Below are 10939 nucleotides of genomic sequence, written 5' to 3'. Positions count from 1 at the left end.
GCTCCTCGTCATGCCTTAGCAAAGATGGGCTGAATGGGAAGGGAAAATTGCTCCCTGCAGTTTCCTTTCTCAGCCAGCTGTCCATGAACAGCACGGGATTGCTGTCCCAGGCCAGGGAACAGGGAACAAACAGGGAACAGGAACAGGCTGTGCCTGCAGGATGGAGCCCCACGGTCCCACTGCCCTGAGCTGCTGCTGCTGCTGCTGCTGCAGGGGATCCTGTCAGCCACGGGCTCAGAGCTGCCTGGAGAACCAGCAGCAAGGGCTTTGGATCACCCAGTTCCACAGGGTAACATCCAGTCCAGCTCCCTCTCAGGTGTTGGGATCACAGGGTTTGTTTGTGGTCTCAGCTCTGACTTGGTGCATCCCAGGTGATCAAATCTAGGATGGTTTTCTTTGGCTTTAAAGCAGAGCTGAGACCACAGAGTTTGTGTAGGAGTCTCCAAAAAATCACTTTCAGTGTCCTGGCATGCCTATGGCATTATCTATCCAGGGATCAGGAGGAATTTCACAAATGCAGCCAGGGCAGGGTTGTGATCTCTGTGTCAACAGGAGAAACTGAGGCAGAGAGGGGACCAGTGACTTACCCAAGGTGCACAACGAGGCCTTGGCCACCTGGGAAAGGTGTAAGAAGCACTTGGATCCTAAACCTGGTTAGTCCAAGACCTGTTTGCCAGCTCTGTCAGCAGCCCCTGCATTTCCCAGGGCTCCCCAGAGGATCTGATTTAAGGCATGTGGACAACAGCATTACCTAATTCTGCTCTTTTATGCCCAGGCCTCTGTGAGAGTAGGACTAGTCTGGCATGCTTGAGTTTTAATTAATTTTTTAAGCAGAGATTTTAAGAATTAGTATTTCTGGGGTTCAAAGGTGAACAGGCCTGCATGAATAATTTCTGATTCCATTTGCTGCTGCTAGTACTAAGATTTGCCAAAAGCAGCTTTTAATGGCAAGTCAACCCCATTAGTCTTGAAGGGTCTGTGATATGTCTAGAGATATGAAAACTCCCAGGAAAGGGTATTTCAAGTGCTGTAGTAACCTTCTATAACTTTGACTGTGTTATTTTAATGGAACTTTGCTTGCCTATGCACCATTTCTCTAGGAATGTAAAAATCCAACAACCATCACAAAAGCCATTCACATTAGCAGACTCCTTGTGAATTTTAATTAACAGGAAATGCCACTCATTGAAATTCAACATCCAGAATATCTCTGCTTTACTCCTTTGATGCTCCCCACCAAGTCCTGGACTAACATCCATATGTTCTCCTGAGACACTCGGAAGAAAATAATTTTGGTTTATTTGTAGTAGGAAAGCATTTCATCGCTGTCTTTTATCCCAGAAGCATTTGAGTTGCTTTACAAACTGTTCACATGGAGGAGCTGCTCTGTGGGTCCTTACAGCAGGGAGTGATTCCAAAGCTGTGCTCCTCTGTTTGCACTCAGACACGATGCTGGAATTTCAGGAGGGGCAGGGAAAGAGTGGTGAAACAAATGAAAGTCCAGCACGATAGGGAATTCAACTATTACAGGTCAGACAGCCTTGGTGCCCTTATCACATTTATCCCTTATAAATATAGGAAATATAGGATTTTCCTATATTTCTACAGTAGTAACCTAAAAAGACATGATCTGGCTCTGTTACTGTAAGTTGTTAATTTTTAGTGATTTTAACAAACAAAGAACCACTCCTAATTAGTTAACCTTTCCCACACCCTCAATTTTTCAAATGGGCAGAATAATGTGATCAGCAGGTGCTGATGATACTGCCATGAAGAATTATCTTCAGACTTAAATTTCTATTTTAGCCCTTCATTCATCTTCTTCTGCAGCTGTATAGTTCATTTACCCTACCCCCTGCCTGGGGTACAGCATTGCACCCCCTCCCCTCCCTGTCACCGTGACAAGGTGACACTGTCACCACAGGTTGAACCTGCAGGTATCTTGGCACAGGCCCACCTCAAACACTGCAGTCTGCACTCAGAATTGAATTTAAACCCCTGTCCTGGTGGGTACAACCTCAGTGCTCATCCTTTATCCAGGTAAAGCCAGGCTCTGGTTCCTGGAAATGATGCCAAAGGAATCCTCTGCTGTCTCACAGTTACAGCAAGCTGCTCACAGGCCTGTGGGGCTCAGGTTCCTCCTGTAGTGCTAAAAAGTCAAAATTGGTGATGTTATAAAATTTTAGAGCTTGGCCTCTACAGAAACTGGAGCTTGTCAAGAAAGCAAATTCCTTTTATACCATCTGGAAATGACACAGGGTGGGAAAAGGCACCTGGGAGCATCCCAGGAGGACACATGCTCCTTATCTTAGAACTCTCCCAACCATGGAGTGTTTTTTTGCAGAACCAGAATGAGCCAGACCTCAGGGTCCTTGAGCAGAGTGTGACCACAAGATGTCACAGTTGCTTTGCTGCTATGTGTGGTCCTGCCTTTCCCGTGTCCCAGTCCTGCCCCTTTCCCACTCCCAGCCTTCACCTTCCAGGTATCCCTATGAACACACACGCTGGTATTCTGGTATTTGGGGTTTTTTGCTGCTGTGTTTTGTTTGTTGCGCTTTTTGGGTTTGGGTTTTTTTGTTGGTTTTTTTGTTTTTTTTTTTGGCAAAACAAGCTTCTTCATTGTATTCTGGGCAAGGTTAGGCATTTAGGTTTCTATCTCATATACAGGTCATTCACGGTATATAAAATCAAAGTTTCCCCAGATTTATGCCCTTGCTGTAGGTCCAGCTGGCAGACAACAATTTTGAGTAGAGCCAGAGGAAAACAATCTAAGTATTTCCTTACTTAAAAAGAAACACTTCTTGGTGCTGCCAGAGTTACTGCTCAGTGTCCCCACAAACCTCAGGTGCCTTTGCCAGACGGTGTAGCAAACTCAGAAAACACCACGATGTTGTGGACTTGAGAGGTTTTTGTTCTTTATAGTCTATTGCTAAATTTATTTCCTTTTCTGCCCCAGAAAGCTGCCTGCATAGCCTGGATGGGGCCCCAGGGGCTGATGCTAATACCAGTTCCCTCTGAAGCAGAGCGAGAAAGGAGTTTAGTTGTAGAAGAAGCTGATGAGCCTTGCAGGATCCAGCTATGGGTCTTTTGGGTTAGTCCCTTCTAGTGTGCACATTGAATTAAAGACCTAATTCATGGCCTGAGCAAGCAATTGCTATGGATGCTCCAAACAAACAGCACTTTCTTTCCTGCCCGCCTGGCTGGTGCCTCTGCCCAGCTGGAGCCAGGCAGAGTTTCTCATCTGGCCCCTGTGCTCCAGGGCACCAGGAGGAAAGCTTTGCTCCAGCAGCCACACAGGAAACATGAAACTATAAAGTGGAGCTGTTGAGTGGAGCAGCAAGGGCACAAGGGCAGAGGTTTGCTCTGCCTCCTGTGCTCCTCGTTCCTTGCCCTTCAATTCCTGCCACTGCCGTGGGATCCAGCCACGTCCCCTGGGGAAGGTGCTGCTCTCCCACCTTTCTCTGGAGGGCAGAGCCCCACGTGCTTTGTCCCCAGGGGTGGCTGGGACAGGGCTGACCTTGAGCCCTTTGCCCTTTCCCACCCAGGGGAGCATGAGAACATCCCGGGGGCCTGGCGGTTCCCAGCTGGCGGGAGGGCTCGGCCTGGGACACGGGTCCCCATAGGGGATGGGCTCAGGGCAGCTGGGTGAGCTCTGTCACCTTGGCCCACAAATGGTGGCTTAGCATGAGAGAGCCTGGCCAAGGGGCAGGGAAGGCTCCTGTAACCCCTGAGATCATAACTGAGGAGCAAACACTGTGGTTGTTGCTCATCTCCAGGTGAGCAGGTTTGGTGGCTGGAGCTCTGCTGGGCACGTCCTGGGGGCCAGGCGAGTTGGTCCCTTGGGGACTGCACATCCTGGCCTGTACATCTGGGAGCTTCTCAACAGTTTGGGAATCCTGGCTGTGGCTGGGTTTTCTCTGCAGTGGATTTGCTGGCTATCAGGAATTCAGAAAGGTTCAAGATTAAAACTTCCTCTGCTAGGACTGTGAGATGAGCCTTGAAGCCGTTTGTGAACCCCACACACAGTTTCAGCAAGGAGCAGCAGTGTGTCAGAACAGATGAGCAGTTACCAACTGGGTTGCTGGATCCTGCTGTGCCTTTTGTGCCATGACTGATATCTGAAAGAGGAAAAGGTCCCTTCCACCGTGAGAGAGATGCCAGCCCTGCTCGCTGCTTGCTGGTGGGCAGTGTGAGAAGTAGTCATGTGATTTCCCCATATAGAATGATGACACCCCAGGTTCCAGGATCCTTGTTCCATCTTTGCCAGCCCATGTGTCATTGTCTCTTTTTTTTTTTTTTTAATGTGTCATTAAAATAAGCCTTCTCTGCAATAAGGGTAAGACCAGAAAAAGTGTGAAGCCCGAGCAGTGCTGTGCATCCTGGCACTGTTCTGTAGTGCTGTTATTCCCCAGGCTTCACACACCAGGTTTTGCACACTTCAGGGATTGCTGATCTGAATTGCCATAAAACATCCTGGGTTTTGACTCCTGGTTCCCTGGTGCTGCCTTGGTTTCCTACCCTGCCTCTCCCAACAGCCACATTGGGATCCTCTCTCAGAGCAGTAAGGCACTGGAACATGGAGAGTTTTCAGGCAAGTCTGGAGCACCTCACTGCCACTGGGTATGTAGAGACAGCTTTATTCCCTCTCTTTCTCTCTGTCTTGATATCTATTGTATGGCTTTTTCACAGAAAACCCCCTTTCCTAGCTAAAATTGTCCCTCAAGGGATAGCTGAGGCTGCTGTCCAGCAGTGGGAGACAGGGATTGCCTGGCTGGGTTTAACCTCAGGATGGGCTCTTCTCCTCTCCAGGTTTTCTGGTTTCTGGAGAGTCACTCCAGATGTGAGGCCTGAGAAATTAAATTCTTACCCAAATGTTTGTTTCCATTAGACTTTTGAATAGCTTTATGGGACATTTCATCCTGTCTCTAGTGGCCAAATTCTTGTCCTTGGAGACTTCCTCTGGCACTGCAGCTTCAGTGTGAAACTGTTTTCTCTGTTTGGCACCCTTAAACATGTAGATTTGTGTTTGGCCTCCTCTTCAGAGGCAGGGAGAGCACCACTCAACTGCCTCTTGTCCATGTCAAACCTTTGAAATACAGAGCTGGTCCAACAATTTCCACAGAAGCCAGAAGCCTCCTCTTTCTCCCTCCAACATCCTCTGAATAAGCATTAAAGCCTCAACCGCTGCAGAATGACCCCTCAGAATGAGTCTATTATGGTTTTTATACAATAACACAATATTTTCCTGTGCTTGCATTAATAGAGGAACAGTTGCATTGTAATTAGTATTTATTTTTCAATAAATGCCTTGAACTTCCCTATTCTGCTGCTTCCAGGGGAGATCTTAGCCCCAGCTGATCTGGGAAGTTAGCAGGGAAGTAGAGAAGGGTAAGACCAGAGGCACCCAGAGGAGGACAGTATAAAACCCCATAAATTACCATCTCAAGAAAGCCCCTTAATCAGTGTTTATGAATGTCCTCTGCTAACACACAGGTACTTGTTTTTCCAGGATGAGAGCCCGTGTTTACTGCGAAGACTTTCTGTTCCCAAAGGTGCACAGAACTATGGCAGAGCTGTGGTGGATTTACTCCAAACCTGTCCCAGCAGACAGCAGAGAGCTGTGGACCTTGTTTCTGCAGTGCTCCTGCATTACAGCAGTGATAGGAGGCCTCTTTTACAACTGGATGTTTGCTTCCCTGGAGTACTCCTGGCAGCTCTCCGTTGCCATGGCCATCTCCTTCAGCCTGCTGCTTCTCCTGACTCTCTTTTTGGTGCATCCTGCCCGCTGTGTCTTCAGCATGATCATGCCCACCTTAGGCACCAAGCAGGGCCGGAAGCTTCTCTTCTCCACCTGCATCATGATTGCAGTGGTGAACATAACACCCAACATCATCAGCAACATTAAAACCATACTGCAGGTTATTCAGTGCATCTGCAAGAGCTCCTCTGACAGCCTTCTGAACTCAACTGCCCTGCTAGAGAAAGTTTCTTGGGAGTTTGGGGATGCAGTCCAAGAAGCCACTCAATCCATTTATAAGCCTATGAATGGACATTTTCGCTTTTCATTGTTGCAGAACAGCTCCTTGATTTACCAAAAAATGCACCTTGCTGGTGAGAAAATTAGCAGAGAGTTCCTGTCTGTTGAGGTACTGGTCAAAGACTCTGTACGAGTCGCCAACAGACTGGCTGCTGGATTCTTCATGCTCTATCTCTGCTTTGAGTCCAGCTGGTATTTGAAAAATTATCTCACCAACCTCAGCTTTGACAATTTTTACATCACCAAGAAGCTGGAATGCTTAGCCATGGACAGAAGAGCAGCTCATCTCCTGGTGGGCTCATCCAAAAAACTCATCAGACCAACAGGCTTGAAGCTGTCCAGGGAAGAAGTGGTGCTGTGCCTCGTGCAGGCCATGCTGGTCACCGTGGCCCTGATGCTGATGCTGGTGCTGGTGGCCATGGACCACTTTGCCTTCAGCGTGGCAGACACGGCGGTGAGGAAGGCAGCTCAGTTCTCTGCAGTGCCTGTCACTCTCAGCATCAAATACAAGGTGAGCCCTGGGGTGTCCTGCCCTGTGTGGGGACCCTGTGTCCCTTCAGGGAGGTGGTGGTGGGATTGCAGTCTTTGTACTTACACAATCCTGACTTCCCTCCCCAGCAGCCAGCGGGATGAGGAACAGCCTTTGGGGAAGGAGGCAGTGGCACAACCTCAGCTGCTCCTCCCAGTGTGTCAAATAGCAGCAGGCACTCTCTCTCCAAGTTACAGCTCCTTGGGAGCTTGGAGGGGAGCAAATAGTGCCTCATGCTGCAAAGGCACTGCTGCACCAGGCAGTCAGATGTCCCTGTATCTCCAGACTCCTTCCCTAAGCTGGGTGGAGGAATGGGAGTCCCTTGGGCACTGTTCCCCCACTGCAGAGTGGGTGCAAGTCCAAAAGGAAGGGGGCAGCTGATGAACACTGAGAATGTCTCCTCATCCTATTGCACAGGCTGTTTCTTCAGTAGAAATCCCTGCTTGCTGGCTTTGCCCTTGCCCTCTGCAATCCTTTCCACAAACCTCCCCAGTTTCTAATTCAATATTCTTTGGCTTGGTGTTTTAACTTCCCTCTTCTGCCACACAGCCTGCCTCCTTCCTCAGCCCAGGATCTTTACTGCAGATACCTGCTTATGATGGATTTACAGGAAAACAGTCAGGGCTTAGAAAAAGCCTCTAATATTCAGATATTCAGCCACTAATACCATGGTCTGGAGGGTGTCTTTCACCATAAATCTCACACATGTTATGATGTCTGTTCCAGTGGATGAAGATGACAGATAGGACTGGCTCTCACCCTGCCCAGTGCTCAGTGCCTGCACATTGCACTGTTACTCAGCCTGTAGTGATCACATGTCACTGCAGGGCATGAAACAACATCACACACACACACTGCTGTTCTTAAGGTGAAAAAAGGGAAGTTCATTTTTTGACTCTAACATTTCTAGATTTCTAAAAGTGACAGAGGATTGGAAGATGGAAGTGCCACCTCTCCAATGACACTGGACAAACTAACAGTCCATCAAATTTCTTTTCTTCTCTAAAAGAATGTAAAACGATAAGTTATTCACAGAAAGCGTGTGAGAAAGTTTGTTACAAGAATGTAAACATCAGAAGGCTTGGAAAATCTTAAAAAAGCAGGGCGACAATTGCACCCTTCAGTGTCCTTCTCTAAGTGCTGTAACACTGATTCCACCCCCCAGATGTTTTTGTAGTAACCAGTTGATTTTGGTTTCTTCATACCCCAAATGGTTTCCTCAGACCAAAATGGACTTACATTTTAACTCTCCCTTTTTCAGGCTGAAATCAGAATCATGCCCTTTCTATACAAACTTTTCTGGCGTCCTTCCGAGGCGCTGCCGCTCAGGGACTTCAACAGGACCTACCACCACCAGCTGATCTTCAGCTCTGCCCGCTGCAGGATCAGCCCCCCCAGGCCCCCCAACCCCTCCGTGCTGCTGGTTGTGGGGCTGCTCTTCTGCATCCTCTATGGCTCCGTGTTCCTGGAGCCCTTCGCGCGCCGCCTGTGCCGCGGCATCGCCGCCTCCTTCTTCCAGGGCCGCGAGGAGAAGAGAGTGCTCCACCTGTACAGGAGACTGGCCAGGAGGCACAGCAGGGAGCAAAGCTCTGGCCAGGCTGCCTTGGGAAGTCGGGGGGGTGGCTGTGTGGCTGACATCACAGCACAGGCTTCTGCCACGGCATCGCGCCTTTCGTTTCCCAGAGTTTGGGAAGTGCTGGGAGCTTGGGAAAAAATCCCCAACAAACCCTCAAAAAAATCGCAACCCTAGAAAAGAAAAAAAAAAGTTGAAATGTCACATTTTTGCATTAAATTGAGAAAAATGGGCTACATTTCCATTTTAATATCTATAAGAAGGTGTGAAGTGAGCTGTTGCATATCTGCAGCACTAGGCAAGGCTAACTGAGGAATAGATGGGAGCTGGGGTCAAGGAGGAGCTCATTTACCTTCTCCACCACATCTGTGCTGGAAGAATACATACTTCCTTTCTTTCTTAAGTTATACCTTCAGGCAACAAAAAGGGAAAGTCATTTGACTGGATACATTTAATTTTCAATGAGTTTTTCTTTAGGTTTTGTGCACAGAAGCCTGGGTAGACCAGATAAATTTTGTAGTTTATTCACCTAAAAAGTGTAATTTCAACCTGCTGAAGTAAATTCAAGATCAATATGACCATGAGAGGCTCATCCTGGGATGGGTGGTGGAAATCAGCACACGAGGGCTTTACAAAAATCTCTTCAAAATGGCTGTTCAAAATAAAATATAAATAAAATAGCTGCAGAACCTCAGAAGGGAATGAGTACAGTCAATAAAGGTCAATTTGGCTGCCAATCTCTTTTTCCAAGTAAGAAGTGGTAGGATGAGAGGAAACAGCCTCAAGTTGTGCCAGGAGAAGTTTATATTTGATATTGGGAAAAAGTTTTTCAAGGTTTACCAAGCACTGGCACAGGCTGCCCAGGGCAGTGGTAGGGTCACCATCCCTGGAGGGATTTAAATGACACAAAGATGTGAAACTGGGGACATGTTTTAATGGTCCCTTGGCAGTGCCATTAAAACTGGTTGGATTTCATTGTTTTAAATGTTGGGTTGTTTCAAGCTCAGAAACTATGTTATTGTATCCAAATTAATAAATGCATCACTTGGGCACCCTCTGAAATGTGTTATTTTTGCTAGAGAGGCAGATTGGACACCTCTGTAGGAGCCAGAAGAGAGGGAGATAAATCCCTGCCAGGTTAAAAACTGAGCAACTTCACAGCTTCATTTCTTCGAAGCATATCTATTATTCTCCTCCCTTCTTCCATTAAAGTCTTCATCAAGGTAATTATTTGACATAATGCACCTCAATGAGATTAAATGACAGAAATGAAGTGGTAGCTGCTGCCAGATGCACTGAATTTTCTCATCTTCTGAGGTACTTGACACAAGTGTGTTTGGATTATATTTTTAAGCATCTATCGTACAAAACCCTGGTGAATTCTTCTCCCCAGGGTTTTTAATGCCCTGCTGTTCTGATGATTAATCCAAGCATCTTTGTGCCTCTACAGCAGCTGGGGGGCTTTGTCATAGTGTTTCTGTAGAAAATGCCCTGTGCTCTATGGTTTGGGTGAAAGCAAAGAGATTTCCACTGAATAGCTAAAATTACCTGGAGCTGGGGTTCAAACATCTGGGAGGAGAGAAGCCTTCAGACAGGAAACCATCCCAGCAGCACGTTGTCTTCCAACAAGTACCACTTGAAAAGGAGTTTTTCCTCAGGAAGACTTATCTTTGTGACATCAGCCATATTGTCCCTGGTGCTGAATTGGGCTGTATTTAATGTTTTCCCCAGACAGGGGAACTGGCAGGAGGCAGAGCTGCTGGAAATTGCTCTGCTCTCCTGAGAGGCATTGTTCCTCAGCCAGATAAAGGTGTGACAAAACAGAAAACATTGCCATTATAAAGCTGCATTGCCCACTGGAGGGGTGAGCTGCCTTGCCAAGGTTTGCTTGATGATGCAAGAGAGAAATGCTGAGCAGATTAACCAGCAGGAAACGTTAATTTATTCACATATTTTTTTATTAAGTAGAACCAATGTACAAGTCTCATTATTTGCTGGGGGATTTTCATCCCTCAGAGCCCCTCCACACTCACACCCTCACTCCTGCTCATCAGGGCTCTCATTGCCTTTGTTTTCAAGTCCCTGAAGCCCCTGATTCCCTTGGAATTTTGTTGTGTATTTAGTGAAGGAATGGAGGTGAACAGACTCAATTTCCTCAGGTATATTAGGTAAAATATATGTTAAGTTCTTTTTATGGCTGGCTGTAAGGTAAGAATGAATGGCCTTAATATAATGAGGTGCAAGTGTAAATAATCCAGCTCAGCAGACTCTAGGAAACATCTCATTCATAGCCACAAATCTGCATCTACCACAGCAGAGAGGCAAGCAAACAAAAACCTTTCTCCAGAAGTGTTTTCTGATTTTTAACCAAATTCCATTTTTATTTTGTTTATCCTATCTATGTTATTTGCACTGTAATAGCAATGGAGAAGAGACACTTCTGTGCACCAAATTTTAGAAAAGGAAATATTCCTGGACATTAATAAAAGCAAAAACCAATTTCATCAGGTGTGCAGAGTGTGCTGTACCAAGTGCTTGTTGTTACAGAATTATGGTGTTGACATTCAGATGTCACAGAATATGAAATAACCCATAATTACAGTCTAATTGTTCTGCCAGAGTTTTTATTCTTCCATAATACCACATGAAGAGCTTTTATTGTGGCTGTTATCCCCCCAGGATGCCCCTGAAGCATTCATCCACCCAGATGAGTGTTCTGGGAGCTGCCAGTCTCTGTCCTGACTGCAGGCACATCCTCCCCTGCATGCTGGGATGGGAGATTGAGGTGGGATGTGTCACA

General features: G+C 46.9%; 1 protein-coding gene across 1 annotated transcript; it reads left to right on the top strand.

The window, feature by feature from the left end:
* The first annotated feature begins 1102 nt into the window (after window positions 1-1102).
* OCSTAMP (osteoclast stimulatory transmembrane protein) lies at window positions 1103-9086 on the top strand. The gene is made up of 2 exons (XM_077187468.1): window positions 1103-6548; window positions 7828-9086. Exons 1-2 carry the CDS (start codon window positions 5511-5513, stop codon window positions 8314-8316), a joined length of 1527 nt encoding a protein of 508 aa, XP_077043583.1. The 5' UTR covers window positions 1103-5510; the 3' UTR covers window positions 8317-9086.
* Window positions 9087-10939: the final 1853 nt, after the last annotated feature.

Source organism: Agelaius phoeniceus, chromosome 17, assembly GCF_051311805.1.
Source record: "Agelaius phoeniceus isolate bAgePho1 chromosome 17, bAgePho1.hap1, whole genome shotgun sequence".
In the NCBI taxonomy this organism is placed as follows: Eukaryota; Metazoa; Chordata; class Aves; order Passeriformes; family Icteridae; genus Agelaius; species Agelaius phoeniceus.
This window is presented reverse-complemented; position numbering and strand designations above follow the sequence as displayed.